The 27603-nt window shown below is 40.8% G+C and overlaps 1 protein-coding gene across 3 annotated transcripts in view; it reads right to left on the bottom strand.

The window, feature by feature from the left end:
* The window catches only part of POU6F2 (POU class 6 homeobox 2), a 303523-nt gene that overhangs the window by 30107 nt on the left and 245813 nt on the right, over positions 1 to 27603 (bottom strand). For 2 of the 3 annotated variants that reach the window (XR_010308035.1, XM_064169525.1), the window contains exons 7-8: positions 5697 to 5750; positions 456 to 662 (exon numbers count right to left, since the gene is read on the bottom strand). Coding sequence is in view for 2 of the 3 variants with exons in the window: in XM_064169525.1 (XP_064025595.1) it covers positions 456 to 662; positions 5697 to 5750 (261 nt within the window). In the remaining variant the exon portion in view is untranslated. The remainder of the gene's footprint in view (positions 1 to 455; positions 663 to 5696; positions 5751 to 27603) is intronic. The other variant, XM_064169526.1, reaches the window with a different exon arrangement.

Genomic DNA, 27603 nt, shown 5'->3' with positions numbered 1-27603 from the left:
CACTTTAGAGATCCATTGGCTTGCTACTTTTAAATGTGAAAAAAATTGAAATCATCACTTTGGCATTTTGGGGAGGGCTGAGGTTCATTTCAAGCTCCAGTCACCTAGGTGACCACTAACCAAGGAACTGAGCTTTATGGGCCAGACGGCTATCTCCTCTCTCATATTCTATTGTGCTTTTACTGCAGAGATTGTCTACCTTTAAAAAGCAAAAATAAAAAAGAACAGCTGTCCGACCCCATAACATAGAAAGAAATGATATGATATGATATTATTTAGTGATCATATACACAGCATGCATTAATATGCTCTTTTGGGCAGAGTTTAATTAGTTATGGAATTAGTTCAATTATGTAAAGTTATAAGGAAGGGGAAGTTTTTATGCGAGAGTCTGTGAGGAGTGGAAGACTTCTGTGCATCTCTTGTGACAGCCGTTGAAGCTACAGAGGCTTTACCTGCTGGCCTGGTTTGAGCGGCGATAGCGTGATTCCCTGGGTATTGATCACTGGGAGTATCTGGTTGCCGATGACGGTAGCGATGATCTGACCCTGGGCATTGGTCAATAACTGCGGAGTTATCGGCTGCACCTGAAGTCCCTGAGCTCCACCTGCCGTCTGGCTGGAGGGGACTGGATTAGGCATCAGTGGGATAGTTCCAATAATCTGGAAAAGCCGACACAGAAAGGGAAAATGCACACGTGCTGCAGAGACTTGCCACGCGTAATTACTTGTTTTATGCATGTTAAATCAAACTCAGGTGAAGCAAGCACAGAGAGACAGATCTGACAGGCTGAGGGTGGGAGAGAACCCTTCCTTTGCTGGGGTGAGGAGGACTTTCAAACCCATTTGTCGCATCACATATCATCTGCACGTCTTAGCACTGTCCACTGTCATCCCCAGCAAATCTGCTGTGGCTGAGAGTGTAGGGAACAAGCCCTGTGCCATGCTCTGGCCCCTGGATGATGCTTTGTTCCCGCCTCACTTAGAGAGTGAAATAGAATCAGTTTGTTCGGCTTTCTACAACTCATCTATGCGATGTTAGTAACTGTGAACTGAGGTGCTTAGGCAGTTTTCCTTGATTTACTGACACCTAGGTGCTCTAGATGGCCATCTATTACTCCCATGTGATCTCAGAGAGGAACAAAGAGGCACTGGTGCCTTTCACATTGTGGCTTATTAAGATATGTTCATAAAAATGCAGCTGCTTTTGGATGACAACTAGATATTACAACACAACGGGAGAGTTGGTGTGAGATAAAACATTTCAGCTAACATTTCTGGGGCAAGTACTTGCAGAAAGAGACATTTGTGACATATCAGACTTGAGAATACAGTGATTTCCTAAAATGTGAACGTGCCTGTAAAACTAATATTAGGATGAGATGTCAAACAGATTGCTATATAAAAGCTTGTCAGTCAATAAGCTGCTGGGCAGAAGGAAGTTACACTGTTGGAAGACTCTTTTTACAAATAGTAGAGCATCTGAAACAAACTTCTGATGAAACCTGGGAGTAAACTCAAACATATTTTTTTGGGGACAAACAGTAACAAACAAAGTTAGAACCATAGGAAAAGTAAAAAAATCACCAAGCAGAACACATCTCTACCTCCTTCACCACACCTTCTCTGGCTTTATCATAGCCTCTCCCAAAACATCTGTCCTTTTGTAAAGCCCCCAGTCTTTGCTCTCCACCACACTGCTTGCCCCCTTTGTCCCTCACTAGTGTGATCCCCACTGTCTTGCATCCCTTGTCACATAGGTTGACTAGTGTAGACCTACTTGTCTGTTGAGAAATAGGGTGGATTAAGGCCACAGAGCAGCTCTCCTCAGGTTAGCTGCTGATTCTCATTCTATTTAGCAGGTTAATCATCTTTTTAGATTGGTTGTTTTTTTTTTCCTTTTTTTTTCCTCTGATCAATTTGGATTTTCAAATTTCAAACCTAATGGTTTCAAAGCTGTTAGGTAGGTACTGTGAGATGGATGGGTGGAAAGAGGGAGAGAAGGATAGACCACATTGACCTTAAGACTAGTTTCTTCACAAAAATAAGCTAAAGTGTTTCTAATGAAACTGGAAGGCAAATTTGTCTCCAAAACAAACATGGAATCATAGAATGGTTTAGGTTGGAAAGGACCTCAAAAATCATCTAGTTCCAAACCCCTGCCATAGGCAGGGACAGCTTCCCACTAGAACAGGTCTCATCCAACCTGGCCTTGAACACCTCCAGGGAGGAAGCATCCACAGCCTTCCCGGGCAACTTATGCCAGTGTTTCACTGTAAGGAACTTCTTCCTATCATCTAGTTTGCATCTCCCCTCTTCAAGTTTAAACCCATTGCCCCTTGTCTTGTCATTACAAGACCTTGTAAATAGTCCCTCCCCAGCCTTCCTGTAGGACCCCTTCAGATACTGGAAGGTCACTACAAGGTCTCCTTGAAGCCTTCTCCAAGCTGAAGAGCTACTGATCTAAACAATTAATTTCTATTATATCAATGGGAAATGTACAATACAGTGTATAATTAGCTCTGAATGAGCTGTTTAGTGAAAACACCAGTAGGTATGTGAGCATACCACAAAGTTACTTCCTGAGAGTGCAAAACTGGAGCAACAATCCTGAATCTCTTGCTTAAAGTATAAAAAGGATACATGTCAGAACTGTGTTGTGCAGAGTAACAGGGATCTGTGAAGATCTCTGCATATTTAAATAGTCAGAACTGATACCAAACAACCCCATCCTCAAGAAAACATCATGCAACTAACTAAGGCATAGCTGGAGGGACAGGTGGCTCCCGTCAGAGGATCAGCCTTTTCCTTCTGTTAATGGGCTGAGCTGTGTCTCAGTCAAGTGACAGCACCCTAATGAGTGACTGCTTCTTCAGCACTCACAGCCTGATGCCAAGTACACGACAGTGGAAACCATCTCCTCCAGTGAAAAGTGTGCACTTGGTTAGCTATAGCAGCTGAGCTAACATGTGGTAGGTGCTGAAGTCATCAACAATTTACTCAACCTGCCCAGTTATAAGAAATTTGGATGGGAAGATCAGAAAACTATAAAAGCAAAGTAGTACAGTTCTCCTGTGGGAAGACCTGATAAAATGGCAAGCCCACCTGCTAAGCAGTATTGTAAGAGCTGCACATATCATCACTGTTCAAAACACTGTAAAGTTAGCATTTAAGTTCTCCTTAATGCATTCCTAACAGGTAGACAGATCAATAAAGATTATTAGCCCACTTTATAGAGCAGGAAAGTGAAGCACAATGAGGCATGTTCAGAGAGCAGTTGTGAGGTAGCCTTCTAAGCTAAGTGTCTCTCTACAGATCACAATACTTTGAATTTATGTAAGGTGTCCCTAGCTGAACTGCAGTTGCTTTACTGTTCTTGTGGGCAGATGGCTTGCTGGCTGAGGAGGGAAGCCTTTATGTGTGTAAATATATGTAAATACATCATTATCAGATGTCAGAGTGTTTTCTAAATCTGACTTTCAGCCTGAATTAAATGCAGCTTTCAGACAGTACACAACATGCAAATTTCTCCCAGCTTTTGGTGATCTCACCAAACACAAGGAATGGTCCTCCTTAATTTTATCAGCAGAAACATAGCAAAGGCCTCTCTTTCCTTTGCCATGTCAGTAAAGGATGCGACCTTGGAGTGTCACTACTTCAATGTAACTTAACTATCAAGGTCTTAATCCCAGCAAAGCAAAAGTGCTGCGCTGGTGTTATCAGTAATGGAAATGTTTGCATTCACATTTAAAATGCATTTCTTGGACTGCAGTTGGACATTTTATAGAATGACAGTGCTGAAGTGGACAGTTTGTAAGGTCAGAAGCAGAAGGCTATCTATATGGATTAATGTGTGTCACACACCGTTCTGTACATGGCATGCTCTACATGCACACAGACACAAATGGACAAGGAAACACAGCTGGGAAAGGTGCTTCAGAAGGACAAATGAGCAAATTCCCTCAGAGGGGTTACTATAGGAGCCAAGGGAATTGGGGAACAGTTTTCCCACTTTCTGAAATTTACTGAGGTGTCAAGGGTTTTATTTTTCATTCTGTACCAAAATATATGGGTAAACAAACAAACAAAAACCAGTAAAAAACCCCATCCACTTGTTTCTAGTTAACCAACAGGGCCACTCTTCAATGCATGCTTTTTTGATATTGCTAAACCCAAATTCAATTTTCCCTGCTCAAGTTCTCCCTTCACCATTGTCCTCTTCTAAATATTGTAAGAGTTTCCTGATACACAGAAAGGGAGAAGTATTAGAACAGGTTCCCTTCCTCAAATCTTGTGTGACTGTCCTGGTACTGGCCCAGATCCCTCTTTCTCTAACTTTGGTACAAAATTTAATCCTGGCTCTTCCTAATGTGTCCTGTTAGTATATCATAAAAGCTGGCACTTTGTGGAACCAAATTATAGATTTGAATAATTAAAATTTCCCGAAGAAAGACCTTGGAGTTGTGACGCTGGCATATCACAGTAACATCTATCCAACTGCTGGTGATCTGCCTAGTGGGGAGGTGCTGCTTCTTTCTAGGAAATGCTGCTGTTTCAGGTTATACTGAAGGCACCTCAGGAATAGCACGTGACAGAACTTACCCCACGAGATACTCACGGAATCACACAATCACAGAATCATTTGGGTTGGAAGAGACATTTTAAGTATCATCTGGTCCAACCCTCCTGACATGAGCAGAGATGCTTTCACTACATCAGGTTGCCTAAAGTCCCACCCAACCTGACCTTGAACACTTCCAGAGATGAGGCATCCACAACTTTATCAGAAACATGTCAGAAGAGACTTCTTACTGTCAGTGTTTAGACTTAAAATTGTAATCAATCCTACCTATTAAATGCATTCTTGAGAAAACAAATACATCCCTGAAAACCCTCATGCTACAAAAATAGAATATAAAAAGTTTGGGTGTTTTTTTTTCTTTGCACTGTGCACATGACCTTGGCAATTCCTTTTACCACTCAGACAACCGAATGCAGTCACAAAGCGGTTCACAGAGGAGCTGCAAGGCAGTTATCACATGCAAAACAGCTCCCTTTGTCAATGCTCCATAACTTCTGAGGGAGTCATGCATGGTCATCTGCAGAGCGCTGCTGATTAACATAAATTACACCTGGTTGTACCTGTCTGAGGTATGGGTTCTAGGTGTAGGTGCAGTGTGTAGTGCAGATGTGACACTGGAATTGTGTTGAGGTATGTAATGGAATTTCAGATCTCAGCTGTTTTACAGAGATAGGGCTTTGGTCCACCTCTCAATAAAACAAAATGTTGCCAGAGGCCTTGGTGGAGTCAGATTTTCACTTCAAGCATTCAGTAAGGTCCTTTCATTTTTGATTATGGATGAATCGAAACATCAATTGCATCTTGAGGTCTTAGAGAGCAGATTTTACAGATGTTAATTTAGTTTTTTATGCATCCAAATGATAATTACATTTTAAAAATCAGTGATTTGTTTCAATCTTCAAAGGAAATTCAGGGTAAATTTAATGACCATTTTGAGTATTATCTATTGATTAATGTGTTTGTGTCATTTTAGCATTCTAGGATTTCAAGAGATCTGAGGTCAGGCTTCTCAAATCTAACAACTTGAATCTGACATTGCCAAGACAAGTTCTGTGATTGGGTGTTATTCTTATGCTTTCACATGAAATCAATTTTTTTGAACTGCTCCTACATACCATCTGTGGGCTCAGTGGTCTTTTCCTACATAGTCCTGCAAACTGTACATTCATCTGCAATGGAAGAATAAGCACACAGTTAAAGTGAAGGTAAAGTCCCAAGGAATGGAGCTGACCATGGAGGGGGAAGTCTCAAATCTTCAGCGTATCAACAGTACCTGTGCTACCTCCAACGGCAGAGTACTGTGCTAGCACCGATAAGCTGAGATTACTATTATGCTACTACACAGATTTTGGTCTCTTACCTTGCTCAATAAAAAATTCTTCTTAGAAATGAAATGAAAACATCTGATCCCTTGAAAGTTATTCCTTGAACAACTGATGATTAAGAAAGAAAAAAGTTAAAAAATTCTCAGTCCTCATCCTCTCTTGACTGACAAGACTCCTTCCCATTTAATTGCCCTTGTAGATTACTCAGCTGTGACTCAGGCTGAAACTGCAGGCGGAAGCTGAGCCAGTGCCCAGCACTTCTAGGAATGAAAACTCTTTGTAGCCCTACTTGTGCTGCAGATAGAAACACAGATTTTGCATAACTGCACAAAGGACTAATTGCTGACTTCCTGGCAGTGAGTATTTCCTTGTGGCTCCTAATGAACTAATTGTGTTCCGACACTAGGTGAAGTCACTATGATTCTCCAAAATGAAGCATGCCATTGCTTTTCATTAAGTTCTTCTCCCTCTCCCCTGGTCAGAATCCGATGTGCTGCCTTGCTTGACTGTTTTCCTAGCACAACCAAAAGAGTATTGTTCAACAACCCTCTTTGTTTCTGCTGTGAAAAGGCTTAGTAAGATCAAAGGTGGTATTTCTGAAGGTTCAGTATTGTTCATATATCACACAATATATCAGAGGGTATTCTCTTTGTAAGCATCTAAACGAAACACTGACTCTGACATTCTGACCAACTTTCTTGGTGCTTTATTTGTTTAGAAAGTAATGTTTGTATACTAACATCCAACTCTACATGACATTCTTTGTTACCTCTGGAGGAACTGTGGTGACATTCTTCTCAAGCAAATACTGCTCTGCTCTAGTAGTAGGAGCATATATATGCAGTCATAAAAAAGAATGCCTCATTTATCAAACATCCCCCAAACCCATAACATATTTTCTCATTAGAAAAATCTAAAGATAGCTACCAAATTAAAGATCAAATATTATGTTGAGTGTCTGCTGAATTGCTCTTTCTAAGCAATCTACTTATCAAATATAACAGTTTTAAAATAAACAGCTAAGTCAGGTGTAAAGACCCTTAGAGGTCACAGTGCTCAAAGCCCAGCAATGCAACTGTTGATTTTCATTAGATTTACAGGTCCTGAGCACTTCTGAAAGTCCGTTCTCTAGATTCTTATGAAAGTATTCATTACTTAAAATTAATTGATTGATGACTTGTAAAGAATATGAAGCAATATTTGTGTTTGTTATGACAAGAGAGCTGTTATTATGTTATGACAAAACAGCCAATACTGTCATAACAGTGGCTAAACGGCTGTAATTTCCAGTAATGTCTGATGATCACAAAAATTAGTCACAACTTACTGTTCCTAGCATTTCGCTGTTTGTCTCCCAACCTATCACCCAGTGTGGGTTTAGAGTATATATCTTTTTTCCTGTGAATACTCTTGAGAACAAAAAGTAAAGGTATTAATTTTCTCAGAAAATAAATACTAAACATCTGATCCACCAGCAGGAATTCCTAGCTTTAATTGCACTAAAAAAATATTTCAGAATCATAGAATTGTTTTGGCTGGAAAAGACCTCCAAGATCATTGAGTTCGACCATCGATCTGACACCACCATGGCCACTGAAAGGTTTTGGTGAATATACTTATTTATTTTTTTTCATGCAGACTCAGATTTTCACAGTTGGCTTCTCTGAAGATTTCAAATATCAAGCCAATTCATATACAAGAAATCTCTACTCTGAAAAAAAAACACTTCTTAGCCTTTGCAGACCTTGTATACAGGCTACCTCTACAAACCCTACAGTACTTTGTGCCTTTAGATTACAAGTGATTTAGAGCAAGGGCTGTATCTTTTGGATGTTAATATAATATAAATATTTACTGCTACTTCTCCCTCATAGCATAAAGAGTCGACTTGCTTTCAGCCATATCAGAATGTAACATACTGGACACACAGCAGAAGAAAATGTAGGCTTTCCTACAGTTTGCAATACATCCCACGCTGAGCCATTCAAGGCTCGCTCAGGAAACAAATTGCCCTTTCTCAGCAAGCCTAATGAGGCCAAGCACAATACATGTCAATGTGATTAGGTTGCTTCCATGCTATGGCGACATTATTGGCTTGTTCGGAGCTAGCTTGGCCACTTGGTGTAGTGCTGCACTGTACCCACCTACTGTAGACATGCTAACTAGAGGTCGGGAGCCAACGTGAGGCAGGGTTTAGTAATTGCTCTCTGATCCTGTGTATTTTAAATAAGGTCTACTATGGAGACATAATCCTGCACAGATATGAACAAGATAATCTCCTTCAGTGCCATAGCACTTCTTGCTGAAATAGTGCTGGTTTAATTTTTCAAGGTGCAATATTGCTTTTGGAAAAAAGGGATGTTGCACACTACCATTAATCTCTGTCTGGGTGAGCAGGAGAATTTCTGGGGCTCTATTTTTAGGTCTTTCTCTTGGTTACTCATTTCAACTTGTTTTGCATAGACAAGAGGCTCGATTAAGGAGATGGCATGCTCTTACCTGCCTTCTCTAGGCAGTCGTGGCTGTCTCTACTGTGATGCCTTGCCCAATAAATTACTCTGCCAGTAGTACTATGTTAAATTTGGAATCTTTAAAGAGTTATTTTTCTTTTTAATTTTCATTGATGAAATTTCCTGAGGAAACAGAACTGTATTCTGAATCTTTGAAGCTAGAATGTGTTATTCTAGCTTTAACTTGTCTGTTTAGAGTACCAATGTATGTTTTCTTGGACACTTCTTCATGATGGACTAGACTAAAATCATTAACCATCAAATAATCTTCAGATGCAATCTTTAGGAGCACAGTTCTTTAATGAGATTACAGGTCAAAGAATTTCTAGGCCATCAATATATCCTTGAATAATCTACTCTCCTCATCTTCTTGTTATCAAATTATATACACTATATATAATATTTATCAGAGATCACCAGATTCCTCAGTCTGTAACTCTTAAAGGTGAAATTAGTTGGGCATGCTGATTCATCCAATCACTTTAGATTTAGCCAGAGTTCATTACAAGAGGCTAACAGATACTGTGATCAGTGAGTAGCAACGATACTCAGTGCTGTTAACACAATCCTATTTCTCCAAATACTGGCTATAAATCTTGAGCTTGCTGCCCAGATACAATGACTATGGGTGACACAGCAGTTTTCTGTCACCCCATCACTTCAGCATTTCAGCTGTGCAACAGAACATTCTTCTAAATACCAAGTCATGCCCTATTTCAGCTGATGTTTTTATGCTTTGAGATGATTTGGTCTTTAGTTAAATAAAATGGGTGGCCGAGTTAATTAAGAGTTGTAACATTCAATCTGTGATGTCAATAAAAGCCAAGGGAAGGATAAGAAGAATAACTCTGCCAGCCTGAATGCTGAACATTGTTAATTTATGCAGTGCCTGCATTTCTTCAATAAGTGATTTTCAGACTACCAAGAATGAACCACAGCACTACTCATCAGCGTGGCTATGGTGAAACAAACCATTCTGGGTTACCTTCCTACTATGAACTGTCATTATGGAAACCAATATTCCAGTCTATAAAGTGGAATTTTGTTATAATGTGGCACAATTACATGGAGATTAAGGACAATAAGAAAATACTGATGTCAATAAAAGGAAGTAGGAAAATGTAGATGGGTCACATGCAAGTTTTTGGATGGAAAATTGTTGTGAATCCAGGTTTCTAGATCTGAATCCTTGGGGATAAACATCCTTTCTATGAAGAAATACAATGTCCCTTTGTCACACAGTGATCAGAAAGGGAGCTGATTGTTCATGCCAGTACCAATACCTCCTGGAAAAGTAGTCTTTGGAAAGTCACTGAAATTCCAGTCCTCCATTCAATCATCTGTAATGTTTATAGAAATACTAATTATCTGCCAGTATGCCTACAAGCCTTAAGTGTTTCTTGTGAAGAAGCTTTGGAGTTGTCAAGGAACCCTCTGGATAGGGAGGTTACGTCAAAGGTGGCTCTCTCACTAAAAATACCCTCAGCTGGTTCTTTCCTTGATTGTTAGTAGTGGGTTCATATGCCTCACTGCTTGAAAGTGCCATGGCTAAAGTATCTCTCATGATCAAATGTATCATTAGTCCATTTCACCTGAGCTGACAAACAGACGGGAAAGAAAGGTCTTCTGCTTACATCTTAACAGCTTGACTTAAATTTTCCCTTTGGCCACCACCTGATACAAATCACAGTTATAACAAGTAGTGTAATACAGATACTGAGCATGTGTGATAGTATTTATCACAAATGCCTAGTCCTAGCATCTGTCTCTGGTCAAAACATTCTCCTGATGCAAGGGTATTTAGCTCAGGCGGTAGCTGTCCGCAAATTTGGAGAGTCACTGCTCTGTTTCCATTGTCAAAATACCTTTGTTTGTGGTACTTTACATACAGATTTGAGGCCCTGTCAGGGCTACTGATCTTTTTTTCTCTTTCTATACATTCAAGATGTTCCTAACTAAACAAACATTTGAAAAATGACAGTTACATCTAACTAAAGTATGCCAAAGTTTGAGGAAGACATAGGAAGAGCCTGTGTTTCATGAACTGATGAGGGGAACATGCAGCTTAATTAGTAGGTTCATGCAGGACTGGTCTGCAAGTTTGCTTAGAGAAGAGTTAAATAACTATTGTTTTCTTATCAAAAGCAATATTAGACCTGAGGTAATCCCATCTCTAGCACCTTCAGTATGGCTACCGTACTGATACAAACAGGTATGCTGAAAGTTCTGTTTGTGTGTTTTGGTATGTATTCAAGCTACTTCAGCTTTCTCTTCTGCTGGCAGCAGAGCCCATGTCATTGAGGGTGGTTCTGTGGAAGGTAGAGGATTATAGATCAGTTGCACATTTTTTATCCTTGCATGTTGTGTCTGCATTAATCCTAAAAAGCTTTCCTTTAATTTTCAACTGTGATCTGCAGAGGGCCGAAGGTGAGGGACTCCTTCACACTTTTGACTCCAGAGGAGAGGGAGTGTAAGGGTGGAGATCAGTTGTTTCCAGGATCCCTTCTCCATCTGTGTATTTGTCACTTATTTTACACCTATTTTAAGTTATTTTGGGCAGGTCATACTTTTTCTTTCTATGTTAGAACCAGGCATTATCACAGTATGCCAGTCCTGATCACGGTGATGCTGTAGACAATAAACAGAAAAAAAAAAATCTTCATTGCAATTAAGAAAAAACCCTCAATTACTTAATATTCTGGTATTTCCTCTTAGTTAAGATAGCTGAAGACTGTGATGCACTCTATCAAGGCTTGGAAGTGTGATAATATTGCTGTACTTCCTGGTAAAATTTACTGCTCTTGCAGGTTCCTGAGGGAAGAACTGAGGGTGCACTACTTTTCCTTCATCAGTGTTCAAACACTCCCAATGCAACAGGAAAACACATTAAGGTCATTTATACATGCTATGGAGAATGTTTAAGAGTAGGGCTACAAGCTGGGAAAAACTTGAACTGATAATGCTAGAAGAGACTCTTACACTTACAGCTTGTTGTAAATACTTCCCCTGAGCTATTGTTTTGCACAACTTCCTCTTGCAGTTGTGGCAGCTAGAGTGTCAGCAGACCTCAATGAATTGCATGCAATAAAGACTTTCTCCCCACGTTCAGAGGACATCATTCACAGTTACAGCTACAGCCTGTCTCTTCTCTTGTTACTCCAGATGTTCCTCCCCAGGAATATCCACAGCACTCCCATAGCTCAGCTTTGACTGTCCACTTAAAACCACAGGGTCATGAGACTCAGGAGAAAACTTGAGTGTAATTGCCAACCCAGCACTGCCAAGACCACCAACTTAACACTGCTAGGACCACCAGATTTAGTCTCTCTCTCCTGGTATTCAATCCTTTGATATGGAAATGATTTTATGCAGTAAGAAGATTCCCTATGGAGCAATGTACTATACTCACTGCCTCAAAATATCAGAGAATCTAACCACAGATCATGGAATTAACCAGGTGGAAGAGACCTTCAAGATCATCAGGCCAACCTAGCACCCAGGCCTGTCCATTCAACCAGACCATAGCACTAAGTGCCTCATCCAGTCTTTTCTTGAACACCTCCAGGGACGGTGACTCTGCCACCTCCCTGGGCAGCCCATTCCAATGCCAATCACTCTCTCTGTCAAGAACTTCCTTCTAACAGCCAGCCTAGACCTCCCCTGGCACAACTTGAGACTGTGTCCCCTTGTTCTGTGGCTGGTTGACTGAGAGAAGAGACCAACCCCCACCTGGCTACAGCCTCCCTTCGTCTCTCTTCTCTGGACATGTTCCAGTATCTGAACATCTGTCTTGAAGTGAACGGCCCAGAACTAGACACAGTACTCAAGGTGTGGCCTGACCAGTGCTGAGTACAGGGGAAGAATGACCTCCCTTGTCCTACTGGCCACAATGTTCCTGATACAGGTCAGGATGCCATTGGCTCTCCTGGCCACCTGGGCACACTGCTGGCTCATGCTCATCTACTATCTACCAGTACCCCCAGGTCTCTTTCTTCCTGGCTGCTCTCTAGCCACTACTATACCTGTAGTATATGAAACTTTAAAAGTATTAGTCAGGATCATCAGATGTTGCTTCCTTCATTCAGACTTTGCCTTACTTTTGAGTAGTCTCACTGATACCAATATGATGGAAAATGGAAAGGAAAACAAAGCTGATATGAAAGGGGAAAATAGCAACTGCAAAATGAAATTTAAGTGTTGTCAAAATGCAGGCTGTACTTACGAATGTCCTTGTAACACATTGTTTTTTTAAGCAATGATGTCTCACTACTAACAACTCTCCAAAAAGCACTTCTTACTAAATCTTAAAGTAAGAATGGAGAAGATTCCCTAGTGTATGTGAATTACAGCAGAAGAGGATGAGTGAAGTGCAAAATGCCACAGTGAAACACGTATGTGGAACATTTTAATTGTGGGTAATGGCAGATTTTCAGTTTTATAAGTTAAGTAACTGTGCTCATTTCTGAGACAGAACTGTATATATTATCTGCCCTTGAAACAGTATCAATATTTCTTCCTGTGCAGAGCACAGCACAGTAAAATGCATTAAAAGATGAAAGCTCTTTGATCCTTTTGAATGCTTACAGATACCAGAGTGGTGCCAATAAGTTTTGAGGAAGAGGCTAGACAGAAAAGTAGTATTATTAATTGCCAAGATAGCACAATATCCCAAAATAGTGACACTGAGTGTACTAAGGGCTGCAAAAATGTTTATTGTTCACTGTTCTACCCCACTGAGTCTCGCAGATTACAATGGGTTCTTTCCCCCCCAATCCATTCAGGTGAAGCCTTTAGTATGCAAACATATTTGATCTTGACATACACAATAGCTCTATCTTTTTAGCCCCCAATATCAGGGAAAGAAAGCTGTCTGGGATTATATCACAGTGTAAATCTTATAAGTCAGGAGCAGCCTGAATAACAGGAATCCAGAAGTCATTTACAAGAGCCATTGAGCTTCACTCAATGGTCCACTGGTTCTGCAGCACTCAACGTTTTGCTGTGGTTCTGCTGCCAATTGCCAGGTAATATTTTCTAGGAAGATTTCATCTCTTGGCCTCTCATTCGTTGATAATAATGACAATTATCTCTGGCCTCCATTTCAGTATGGAGCTATAATATTATCAGGATTCTCTCTGGCTTGACTTCTACTAATAAAAATCAGAAGTAAATCTACTGACCTGAATGCTATGGCCCCTGGGACTTGAACATGGCACAGGCTGATGTTTGAGTCTAGCTGCAGCCCGTAGTTCTTTTTAAATTATGAATGATTGCAGGCTGAAGTGCACCTTGCACAGCCTACCTCTGGTTTGGACTGGTTGTCTCAGGCCTTGGTTACAGCTGATGCTTGAAAAACAAAATGTAGGATTCTCTCTCATTTTCAACTCATTTTCTCAACTCATTTTCCCAATGGAGGATCCCCATGCAAACCAGGTGGATGATTCATGAGTAGTTCTTTAAAGAAAGAGGGGAATTGTCTTCATTTTTTTTTTTACTTCAAAATGGAATTTGAAATAAATATCAAATGAAAAAAAAAATCTGACAAAGAACTGTTTGAGGTAGATTGAACCATTCTTATCAAACCTGAAATGCTTCATATTCCTTTTACCCTTTCTAAGCTTGAAAAAGCCCACTAAATTTTCAAACAGAGCATGCAAAAATGAGACACTTAAATCTTATCCAGACACTGTACTTCAAATTTTTACTGAATAAAAATTTGTCAAAATGACACATTTTATATTTTCAGTGCAATGCCATGTTTCCATCAGAAGTGAAAAGAAAAAAGGCATTCCATTCTGCTCATAATACTTCAAGAATTTATACTAAAAGATGGATACATGAGGTAGTAAAGATAATTATACCTCACTCTTAAATACAGTTTCATAGAATCAACCAGGTTGGAAGAGACCTCCAAGGTCATCCAGTCCAACCTAGCATCTAGCCCTGTCCAGTCAACTAGACCATGGCTCTCAATGCCTCATCCACTCTTTTCTTCAACACCTTCCTGGGCAGCCCATTCCAATGCCAATCACTCTGTAGAGAACTTCCTCCTAACATCCAGCCTATACCTCCCCCAGCACAACCTGAGACTGTGTTGCTGGTTGCTTGGGAGAAGAGACCAACTCCACCTGGCTACAACCGCCCTTCAGGTAGTTGTAGACAGCAGTGAGGTCACCCCTGAGCCTCCTCTTCCTCAGGCTAAACAACTCCTTCAAATACAACACTAGAATTGTGAGAAACACTTCTGGATACATCACAGATTTCCTTCTCTAGAGCTGCAGTTCTTGATGAAAAGGTGTCCAAGAGCACTTGCACTAGGGCAGGCTCCAAGAGCTCAGCTAAGGGCTTCAAGTCCAATGTGCCAGGTACTGGGGAGAGAAAAGGCTGCAGACACTGTTTTGAAAAGGGGAGGAAACCATCCTGCTGTCAGGGCAGGTAGCTCGGTGACACACTCCAGTGGTGTAGAATGAAGTCCTTCTGCTTGCCCAGTGAATCGGTGCCTGAAAAATGCGTAAGAGGAGGACACTCCCTTCTTTATGTCTCTTCTCCAAAGCTATATGCGTTTGTTGAGTGCCTAAATATTCCATTTATTCTATAGTTTTTAACAAGAAATGCTTTTTAAACCTTTTGGACATGGACAAGCTGGACTTTGAGAGTTGCTGCTCAGTGGGGAAAATGTAAAAGACAGTGCTCTGTCTAACTTGATTCCTGCATCAGCCCTGTGCTCTTGAAATACCTGCATGCATTTCTCAACCATCAGCCTATCCTGGACGTTGCATCTTCCAGCCTCTCTTTCTGTCCCTCATCTTACCCCTCACCCTCCCCCAAAAGAAAAGGAACCCGTTTCTCAGATTAAAATGAAAGTTCATTTGGGCTCAACATGCATGAGATCTGTGAGCCAGGCTGCTTCACTCAAAATGAAAACATAGAGATGTGTAAACAACAAATAACCTCAAAAAAGAAATAAGCATCTTAAAAAAACACTTATCAAATATGCATTTGTTTATCACAGTCAAGTTTTATGATTCCAACCTGATTCATATATATTTTATGAAGAGAATATCCATTGTGGTGGCAAAATTAAATGTATTTTGAAACTTGTCTGTGACATTTATCTATCTGCTCTATCAGAAAAAAAGTTGTCATATTCATTCAGACATATATTACTTTTTCAATTTCCTGTTGGTAATGTTTTTTAATGTTCTTTTAGGGTGACAGCACAGGGCTTCTCATTTCTCACAACAAAAACCATAACTCATTAGAATTACCTTGATGAGTTTATACCTGAAAAACTTGCATCACTTCTTTTGTAGAGGTGAGCAGTTTGCACTCTTATCCATGACAAGCCTGGCTTTTTCTTTGGGTTTGGGTGATTTTGTTGGTTTTTAAAGATAGAGTCAGGTAGAGAATTGTTGGCTCCTTTCCCTCCCTTTCTCCCCCCACTTCTTTTACGGATGTTCCTCATATAAAGCACAAACATATGGTGAAGTTTTATCATGCTTCAGGTTCCTTTGTGAGCCACAAGAGATAACAAAGATAGCACAAGTATTGAAACTCCTTATCATCATGTATCTTCCCTTCCAAAGGGATGATTTTTGATAGGAAGCTTATATAAACTCTTTGCTTAAAAATAAGCAGCACTGTGCAACGGGAAAGGCTGAAGTGTCATAGAGAAGAGACAGAAACCAATTAAGGTGAATTAATTAACAAGAGGGTACAGCTCCCATGCAGAAGACTTATTGGAGAGGTGCAAAGTGGAGGTGGCAAATTATTTTTTTGAGTTACTTGTAATGCCACACTGTATCTCATGTCCCATCCACTCATCCTGTGAAGGATGCTTTAGCTTGGAGAAGAGGAGACTGAGAGGTGACCTTATCAATGTTTATAAACATGTGCAGGGTGAATGCCAGGAGGCTGGAGCCAGGCTCTGCTGGGTGATGCCTGATGACAGGACAGGGGGCAATGGGTGGAAGTTGAGGCAGAGGAAGTTTCGTTTGAACATGAGGAGGATTTTTTTCCCTATGAAGGTGGCAGAACACTGAAACAGGTTGCCCAGGGAAGTTGTGGAGTCTCCCTCTCTGGAAATACTCAAAACATACCTGGAGCAGGGTTGGATTGGATGAGCTTCCCAAGTCCCTTCTAGCCCCTGACATTCTATGATTTTATGCTGTTGAAGAGCAGTGGGTGAAGCCCTGGGCAGAAGAGCTGTTTGATTCCTATGGGGTGTTTTTTTTGACAGGCTAGCCATGACACCATCCACAATACAAAATATGCTCTTTGTTAGGAGAAAATGAGCAGAACCCCTTGAGCAACATTCAAGTTTTGTTTCTGAACAAAAGGAAATAGCCAGAATCAAATTAGAGGATGTGCCTTCCCTTCTAAGCATAGATAATATTTGGGAATAAATGCAGAATGAAATGATATTTGGTAGAGGGACAAGAATTATGACAGCCCAGCTCCAAAAGGCTGTTGATCACTTTGGCTTAAATACGTACCAAAAGTTATCGGAACGTCAGCAACTTGGGTTATTTTTTAGGGCAGACATTCTTATGTGATAAGACTGCCTCATGATGTTTGTGGCATCTGCTGGTTGAATCTGTGCTGGAAATACTTTCAAGTTGGCCTGTGGTCTGAGGATTTAGTGCATCCCTTTTCTGTCCTAACCAAAGCAGCAGGGTGAATGCCCAGCAAAACCTAACATATAATCTGTCAAAGGAGGAGATTTCTTCCCCTCTGCTACAGGCTTGTAGAAGGATTTTTTTTTCAACCCAGCAGAACCTCAGAGATGCTAAAAATCATTTATGCACAACTGATTTTTAAATAACATCTTACAGATGGAGTACTTAATCTTACTTGAAAGAAAAGATACTCAACAGAAAGACCCTCCCTTCACGTTGCTATCCATCATTTAGTTAAAGCAGCAGTAAAGTACATTTTAAATAATTCAAACAGATACCATTACCTTGTTCTTGGGGCTGCTACTTCACTAGTTAGTCAGGAAACATAAAGAAGCATGCAAGGGAAATAGAAACATCATTTTCACGACAATTGAAGAGTGCCTCTTGACTCATCCCAAACAAGGCAGGTCAAGCAGTGCTGAGTTCTGTGTGGCCATCATCAGCTGCTACCAGAATCTGACTTAAACTCCCTCTGATTGCTGTGGGGAGCTTAAGGATAATGTTATGATAAAGAGTTAAGTCTCATTAAAAATAACTGGGGTGTGGTAATCTAAGGATGGTATTTGTCATTTAATGATAGTCACCTAAGCCATTGTAGACCACCATCCAAGCTCTCTCTAGTCAATGTAGAAAGTGAGTAGCCTCTGCAAGACCACTCATCTTAGCCTAAAATGCCTTCCTGACATCAGTGAGATAGGACAGGAGGAAAAAGCCTCAAGTTGTGCCATGGGGAGTTTAGACTGAATATTAGGAAAAATGTCTCTATTGTCAAGCACTGGAACAGGCTGCCCAGGGAAGTGATGGAGTTGCCACCCCTGGAGGTATTTAAAAGGTGTGTAGGTGTGGTGCTGAGGAACATGGGTCAGTGGTGATGTGGAAGTCTTGTGGAAACAGCTGAAGTTCTTAGAGGGTCTCTTCCAAACAAATGGTTCTACATCTTATTCTTCAAGAGGGCCTCTTTCTTTCAGTGATGACAGAGAACACTAAGCAACCTGTTGCAGATGATGCTCACATTTATGTAGTTAAAATTGGGGAAAGTGAATTCTAAATAAGGAGTCTAAAGAGATGAAGAGCTGTGCTGAGGACCAAATTCAATTCTAATATTGCCCTAGAGCTGTTCAGTCATTTTGAAAATAGTTGCCTTTTTATGGAGCATCTGAATATCTCAACTGTACAAAAAAGGATAAAATCATCAAAGAGATTTTTCCCAAGGAAAAGGCTCAACCTTTCTATCCCTTTCTCTCTTCCCCCTTCCCTTTGTGATTTACTGTTAACAAAAGCTTTGAGTGGATCTCACTAGTTGAAAAGCTGGTCATCACATGCTGAAAATGAGGCCTCTTTGACCATCCCTGTCTATCACTAACATAAACATGGAGGCAGAGATGATTCACTTAAATGACTTCATCTTGACTGGTAATATCTTGACACATTTCACTGGGGAGGGTATACTTTATACAGCTCTTAAAAAGTAAGTTTGAAAAAGGGGCAGCAATGACTGTGGACTGAAGATTTATTAGAAAGATTCCCTAACCATCTCTTGGAAGCCAAATTTCCATGTTCTGTGCAAGCTCAGTGAAAAATTGCCTTCTTGATGTGGTGGTCGTTTATCTCCCCTCACTCTGTGTTCTTTGAAGGCTCCTTTTGCATCATTTGTTGGGGAGCATGAGGCCAATTTACACATTTCTGTGTTTGTGCTGTTGCCAGAGACCATAGTGATTTAGTGAATCAGGCATGCATCGCTCACATTTCTTCCCTCTTTTCACTGCATATGATTTTAAGGAGAAATAAAAGGCAGGAGGATGTCCAGGCTACAAGTTTCCTCTGTATTTTTGTCAAATTATTTTTAATTATTTTTTTTAGAGGGGAGCCTCCATTGATGGATCAGGTTATGAGAATTTGAGCTTGAGTCAGTAATATTTAACAGCTACATCTCTATCTGTATTCAGAAAAAAAGGGCTTTTGTTGTATCATGCTTGTGACACTGCATTGTTAAAATGCAGCATTCAATACTTTGTTGTTAAAGACTTGCAGAGAAGCAAAGCCCTAACTATGCATCACTGCATATAAAAGAAGCAGGATCACAGGATGTCAGGGGTTGGAAGGAACCCAGAGAGGTCTTCATGTCCAACCCCTCTGCCAGAGCAGGACCATGCAATCTAGCTCAGGTCACAGAGTCCTTGAAAGTCTCCAGAGAAGGAGACTCCACAGCCTCTCTGGGGAGCCTGTGCCAGTGCTCTGTGATCCGTACAGTCACGAAGCTCCCCCTTGTGCTGAGGTGGAACCTGCAGAAACATGAAGGTAAACAGGCAAATGCTTCCGTATATTGCTGGGTCAGTAATTTAACCTCCAGGTTTTAAATAATTGCCCTAACCAAGAAGCTGGCAAAACGTTTGTCTAGATTACGTTCTGTACTCCCTTCCAACACCCCATTATACTCTGAGAAAAAACACACTTTGTGGTTGTCATTTCAGAACGTTTTCAACACACTCTTAAGAATTCATAGATGAGAATCAGAGCTTCCATTTCCTTTCCCTGTCTGCTGAACAGAACATCAGTAGTTGTGTTCTCCTTGGAACTTTAGGAAGAAAACTAAAGTAAAAAAATTAATAATCACAACTTATCTAAGCAGTCATTAAACATTTAATCCCAGTCTTCAGGTGGATTTCTGTTTTGGATATTGTGGTAAGAATTCTCTGACGTGGTAGAGAAGAAAGTGGTGTTCTTTGGGAACACCAGTTACATTCTATTCTCATTCAGAGGTATGATGTAACTATCCTCTCTGCTCACAGGCTCTTAAACTTTCTTCTTTATTTAAAGGAGCATCTGTCAGCAATGTCCAGAAACAACTTGTGGTTTCTGGAGAGCAAAGATAGGTGACAGTTTCCGACATGAGTCTCTACCCAAACAGTAGGCGTGATGGCTGTGACTATTGAGTGTGTCAGAGTTATGAGAGACATAATCCAGAGTATAAATACAGACTATCCAGAACCACAAACCAGAGATTTAAACACATAGAGAGGTGCACTGGAGATGCTACTAATAACAGTGTGAGACTCCGTACAGAGGAATCTGTACAAGTAAAATTAACAGTTCTATAGTACAGCTCACAGAGGCGATTTAAACAGCTAAAAATGGAAGTCACCTCCATACACTTTAGAGGAGGCTGTGGAAGTGATGTGGCATGTCAAGAAACAGGCAGACTGTACCATCCTGTGGGCAGAGGTTGGGAAATCTTTCCCACGCAGTTCTGCTAGCAAACCTCAATTTTCTTGACCTTTTAATAGTGCACTCTGGTCTCTTGTGCAGAGCTGCCAACTGAACCAGTCTATATGATACCTCCTAGCAGTGAAAGGGCAGAGTGTTATCACATAGCATCCTTAAGTCCCACTTTGCAGTCACTCACTAATACCTAGACCTTGGTGAGAAACAGAATCCTTAACAAAATATAGGCCTTTATTCCTCAGTTGATAGTCTGCAGACGACTATGACCTGTGCACAGTTGTGATTGAATGGTTCTACGATGATACTAGAGATAGAATTGATATTAAAGAGTACAGCATAGAACCTCTCACACCACAATGAAAAGGTCTAGTTTATTTAATTTGTCATCAGAATCAGGTTCCAACAGATCCCAGGGACTCCAGGAGGTAATTAAAATGTCTCTAATTCTGTGGATATTTGTGTCCTTCCTGAGGAGATGAGCAGGAAGGTTCAGATAAGTGTATGGATATAGGCACAGACACGGGTACATGTAAGTGGGGAGCAATTCAGATGGAAAGTGTAGACATTCACTCTATTTAAAATCTTGGCAGGATATGATAATAAGAATTTGAGGGAAGAGCATTTGTCTGGATTGGCCCAGAAGGCCTGATGGAATATTGTTCCACACCTAAATGAGACTAAAGACCTGTATTTAAGTAACTGAATTCCATATGCACTGTGTGGAAAAGAGCTATTGGCAAGAAATGAAATGGGTGAAGATAGGACAAGTAAAACAGTAATAGGCAATGAGATACTTTGGGAGTTTCTGGCACCAGGTATCTGTTCAACTGTACTCTTGTTTCCACATGGTTTTGTGCTTCCACTTACGGAAGGAACCAAAAGACCAAAACCAGGACAGGTGACAACAAGCTAAGGCTAATAAAAAGAATTGAGAAGGAAAAAAGGAGGGAAGGTTTAAGACTCCATGTGGTGCTGATTCCCCCTCAAAGCTAGCACTCTGCATGAGCCTGATACCATCTTTTCAGTGTGAGGCTGGCTGGCTGTGCTATCAAACAAGACATATCTCAGCTTAATGTGCAGCCTGCAATGAAGGGAGTGGATTAGGCCTCTGGAGATGATGACTAACAAGTTCAAATTAAACTTTTTTTCACTTGGGCTGCAATGACCTATTTATACAATTTCTTTCTCGCTAGTTAGCTTTTTTTTTTGACATTACAACACATACCTGGCCTCTCTCATCTCTCTAAACTGTCTTCCTGATGTCCTGATCACTCTCTGATCTATTTCTCTATCTGCTGGGTGGATGCTAATATGACATATCCAACCACTAAAACAAACCATTTATTTTGAAACTTGGCTCTGTCAGAGTATTTGATGCGTCAAACATTAAAATGAATATATATTTGGATACTGAGTACATCATGTCTCGATATTAAATTACCTCCTGAAAAGTGGATTGATTTTTAAACTGGCAGGATGTATGTATTGCTTCCTTGAATCTCTAGCATGAAGCCAGACATGAGAGGAGACTAGGAAGGGTTCTCTATAAAGCAGAGACAAAATTGCTCAAGGGCTATGAGTGTTTTCTTTATATTAATAAATTCTTTTTTGTGCTTAAGGAAAGATATTCTGTCATTCTCTTCCATTATTATGTGACAATAATACATTCATCTTCTATGAGAGATACTTATCCTAGAGATAATATTTAATTAATGTGCAAAGAGGAAGTTTAAGTGAAAAAGGTACTTTAAAAATCATATATATTTAATAACACTGGCATAGATATTTCAAAGGCCTTTTTTTCTTTTTGATATCTGGGCCATTTGCATAGCTGCATGCTGAAGCTTAACACTGTCAGCAGCTGAAGAAGAAATGACAAACTGAGATATACTTCCAGAAATACAGAGTGGCCATTCATGGGTAGGACTGTCATTTTTTTCCTGTTTTGAACTTGCCCTCCTACAGTTCACAGATCAGCCCAGGAAAAAAAAAAAAAAGATCAACAACTCCACAACTCTTTGCAGTACTCTAGATTCAAAGCAGCAGACAGAGAATCCATCCTCCTACAGGACAACTCCTCTTCAGTGTGCTTGTGGAAGCTTGTGCATCTGTATGCAGAAGGCTATGGTTCTGCATCTGGCTGGTTGTCACCATGAATGCTGCATGCATTGCAACTCAATATCTGGCTTACTATCAAGAGCCCATCAAGTACTTCTGCAGTTTTCTCCTTCTCTTTATGTGAGTACTGCTGAGGGAAGGCATGTTTTTTCATTTTCAGACTCTTCACAAGGTGTTGTTAAAACATCTAAACTCTCCACCCCTTCAGATTTTGAAGTGCTGGCTGCACTGCAAACATGAGAGCCTCAAATTTCCCTTCCTAGCCTGCATCCCCAAGACACAGAGACATCCAGACTTCAGCCCCATGAGAAAGCTGGTGGCCTTCCTTTGTTAATGAAGACTCTAAGACAACCTCTAAGAAATTCCAAACCTGCCCAAAACAACAGCAGTTCTTTCCCAGTGAGTCAAGGGTCTATACCATATAGCATTTTACACTAACTTCCTCATTTGAGAGAGTGATCTGGCCTTTTCCCCCTTAGCACAAATAGCCCTTCTTCTTTTCTTCTTTTTATTTTTCCTCTCTATTTATTTTTTTCTAAATATCAATGTCAGTTGAGCAGAAAATAAGTTTTTGACACTGGGAAAGATAATTTGATGTTTACAGGATAAATTAGCTAGTAGCTAAATTAAATTAATCACCATGTTACACAAAGAATCATCACAGAATCACAGAAACATCCAGGTTGGAAAAGCCCCTCAGGATCACCAAGTCCAACCTATAACCCTACTCTACAAGATTCACCCTAAACCATATCTCTAAGCACCATATCCAAAAGACCCTTAAACACATCCAGGGTTGGTGACTCCATCACCTCCCTGGGCAGCCCATTCCAATGCCTGACCACTCTCTCAGTGAAAAATTTCTTCCTAGTGTCCAGTCTAAACCTACCCAGCCTCAGCTTGAGGCCATTCCCCCTTGTTCTGTCTCCAATTAGCTGTGAGAAGGGACCAGCAGCAGCCTCTCCACAATGTCCTTTCAGGTGGCTGTAGACAGCAATGAGGTCTCCCCTCAGCCTCCTCTTTTTCAAACTAACCAGCCCCAGCTCCCTCAGTAACTCCTCAAAAGATTTATTCTCTAGACCCTTCACCAGCTTTGTTGCCCTCCTCTGGACCTGCTCCAGCAACTACTATAATCTGCTGAGCTGTGGGGGGTTGGGTTTTCTTTTTTTGGTTTGGTTGGTTTGGTTTTTGTGTGTTTGTTTTTTTCCAGAAAAGGTGAGGCATATCTAGAAAAATCAAATTCTCAGATTTGCTCCACTGTTTCTTCTGCTTTAGAGCAGTCTTCTCATGTCCCAGTAGTCTCTCCTAAGGAGCTCTGGACAGTCTCAAGGAGAAACACCAAATTAAGAGCAGTCTTGGATTTCTGAGCCTGACACATTTGGGAAACATCAGCAATATAGCAAGTGCATTTTTAGGAACCATCTGCACACATCAATTCTGTCCATTGCTTGCTTTGTGTCACCATAAAGAATTTTCAATGACCTTAGGAAAACTTCAGCCTTTGCCTTCACGTTCCTCTGTGATCTGGTTCCTAGAAATCTAAATGGCCCTCTAAGGCTTCTGGACAAAATCTAGTGATTACCAAATCCAGTTTTCCAAAGTCATGGTGGTCAAACCGTCTCTCTGCACAGCACTTTGTTTTTAGGGGAAGGTCAAGGACTTGGAATGAATTCCAACAGCAGTTAGGGAACATTCCTGGCTTTATCACCTATGGCCTCACCACATTCTGCTGCAAAACCTAAGTACATAACTGACTTTCTCTAATGCAAATATAAACAATAAGCATCTCTAAGAATTCACTTGATGAAGATTTTTAAACCCAAATAGATCAAAACTCTGAAAAGAAAGTAAAACAAAGAAATTCCTAATGCTGACAAACAAAACCAAATGCCTTTATCAAATATGTGACTCTGTTCCACCAGCTTCTCCTGGGAGAAAGACCAATTTGTGACAGTCACTAGTCATGTTTCTTAATGTGTTACTGGAAGGTGATAAGATATGATGATAAGGAGAGCAGTGTAAGAACCTCCATAGAGCAGAAAGATTTCATTGACTGTGATGTATGTCACTGGTGATAACAATGAAAATTTGCCATGCTTATAACCACCTCACAATGCTCAGATGAACAGATTATAGGAATGGTAGCTGCTTATTTAGTTAGTGGTTGGCTTTCATGAAAATGCTACTTAAGCTGACCTAGTAGTTGGTTTTTTCCCTCCATGCAATAGTCATTAAGAAGGCAACGGCAAGAGGACAGGTATGTCCTGTACTCCTGACTTTAAAGAATGAATTTAGATCAGTGAGTATCATTTTCCAAAGTACCTAAACTCTTCAGGCTTTTAAGGCTCTCTTCAAAGTACATTTGCTCCACATAATACAGTGTGCTACAAAGACCCCAGAGCTAGTAACTAATGAGCTAGAGTTTATGTCACCTTGTTGAGAAGTAGAATTAATTAGTCCAGCCATAACACCGTACTACCAAGGGTTTGGCTGCTGGGATCTGTGCTAGTGTGGCACTGAGGCATATAAATGTTCTGTCTCCTGGAGTTTGCTTGCAGTGCTCCATTACAGCGCACAGACATGCCTTCAAGCACTACGACTCCTAACACTGATTGAAGGAAACTCAGGCTCTTACAGGTATAGAAGTTGCTTTGGAAAATAAGACTTGGGTACCTCTGAAAAAACACCTACATCCGAGATACAGTACCTTGGGCAGAGATGCAGGCAAGAGGCTGCAGATCTGAAGTGTGAGGATTAATAGTCCAAGTAGGATTTGTTGTGAGCCAGATCAAAGGAATTTCAGTGGCCTTTCTGGATAGATGTGGAGCATTTTCAAGCTGATAAAGATGTCAATACACAATTATCCCTTCCTTAGTAAGTCTGTCTGGAGACCAGTTGTGATCCAAGCATGGCTCCAGTATGTATTTTCCAGTAAGGAAAAGTTTTGTACACTTATTAAATAATGGTGTTCCCCTTGCAACTGCTATTTGCAACAAACAGTATTTAACCTATCAGCTCATGGTAGCTTTTGGGGAACATTAGAGTCCCCTGCATTAGATGCTTTGCTTTACCTCATCAGCCAGTCTGAACTGCTCCTGCCACCACTCATTTTCTGGGAGATGTGGAGGAAAGCAGCGGTGCTCTTGTTTTAAAGCTGGCTACTTTTTTCCAAACAGCTTTTCTTGCCACATTTTTGCAATGGTTGGGGTTGTTTGGATAACTAATCTACGAATATTCCCCCCCCCCCCCCCCTACTTTTTCCAAAACCCTGTGAGAAAGCTGCATTTCCTCTGTTAAATATGGTGGCACCACCAGCAGTTCTGAACTTGTTACCAGAGGCTAAGGAGATATCACTTTTCCATGTTGCAGATGGTAACTGTGCTGGACTTCACCACCATTCTGAAAGATGTGGATATAGATTTCACAGCTATTCATACTTGTGGATATCAAAAATTTATCAGGGATCACTGTCTAAAATGGACATGTTTAGGTATAAGCAGCCTCGCTCTCTGCCCCTGCCCATTCCAATGAAATGATAAATTTTCATGACCTGAGAGTTTGGTCCATACATTTTTACATTTATGCCAGTGTGGCTAAAACTAAGCTTAGATCACAGGATCACTGAATATTAGGGGCTGGAAGGGACCCAAGGAGATCATGGAGTCCAACCCCTCTGCCAGAACAGGACCACGCAATCTAGCATAGATCACAGAGGAACACACCCAGACAGGCCTTGAAAGTCTCCAGAGAAGGAGACTCCACAACCTCTCTGGGGAGCCTGTTCCAGTGCTCTGGGACCCTTACAGTCATGAAGTTCCACCTTGTGTTGAGATGGAACCTCTTTTGCTGCAACTTACACCCATTGCTCCTTGTCCTATCCCAGGGAGCAAGTGAGCAGAGCCTGTCCCCCCACTCTGATCATCCCTCAGGTGTTTCTAAACATTTATTAAATCCCCTCTCAGTCTTCTCCAGACTAAAAAGCCCCAGGTCCCTCAGTCTCTCCTCATCAGGCAGTGCTCCAGTCCCCTAATCATCCTCTTAGACCTCTGCTGGACCCTTTACAGCAGTTCCTTGTCCCTCTTAAACTGAGAAGCCCAAAACTGCATGCAGTATTTGAGATGAGCTAAACAGTGCAGTAAAATAAAGACAAAGTCAGCAAAAGTATGTTAGAAGAATTGTCTTTTGATTCAAATTCACATGGGAGGTAATTAAACAAACAGCCTCCTCAACATTTAGCTGTGGGTAGGGGAAACCAGCAGAAAAAAATAATTCTTCCCTCATAACTGACCTTTCCTCATAATATGGACCCTTCTGTTCCTGCAGACAGCAGAATGACATGTGGAACTTTGAGGGGGAAGATGAAGAGTCAGACTCCACCCAGCAGAAATTCAATAGATATTATGGAAGTTTGTCAAAAGCAGATTTTCCCAGTGAAAGATTTTCCAAGGAATGTTCTCAAATGCTAATATTAAATGTTACAGCCCATCCCTCTAGCCTCCTCCTCAAAATGTGCCTCTTTTATTATCTCAGGCTTGTCATGAAATTTCCTTAATATATAGCATTCTGATACCACCAACTCACATGTCTGTCAATCCTAGCCCTGAGAAGACATTGTTAGCAGTTGCTGTTTAAACAGTCATTGTTTAGATTTTTGTGAACACTGCTAGGGTTTGTGAGGGGTAAAACATTAGTGTCAGCAAGTATTAGAACTGCACAGCCAGAAGAGATGTGGCAGCACTAACAATCATTAAGGGAAAAGGCCAATGGACATTGCACACCTAGAGAACAGTGAGAGTAGCACTCAGGACTTTGAGAAGTGTTACACATCATATGGCTTTAGGTCTTTTACAATTTCTAGAAGAGTTAAAATGCCCCCAAACTTCCAACAAACAACTAACATCCTCCTTTTCAGTCCCATAAGGAGGCCCATCTTACATTCCTATTGATAGCTGCCATATTTTTGGTAAGGTAAAAAAAACGTAGGTCACAAAGCAATCTCTAAGTATTTTCTTGGAGATGACAGCTTTTTGGACAATGATAACTTTGTACTTTGACCTGCAGCTGTCAGGAGATTCTTGCATCTGTGATTCAAGGTAACAGAAAGTTTTATATGCAACTTTACATACTGATTTGATGGTTCTAGTGTCCTGTACCAGCAGGAAGAAGGAG

The sequence above is a fragment of the Pogoniulus pusillus genome, chromosome 32 (assembly GCF_015220805.1).
Source record: "Pogoniulus pusillus isolate bPogPus1 chromosome 32, bPogPus1.pri, whole genome shotgun sequence".
In the NCBI taxonomy this organism is placed as follows: domain Eukaryota; kingdom Metazoa; phylum Chordata; class Aves; order Piciformes; family Lybiidae; genus Pogoniulus; species Pogoniulus pusillus.
The sequence above is the reverse complement of the archived record's forward strand: the minus strand, read 5'-3'. Positions and strand labels throughout refer to the sequence as shown.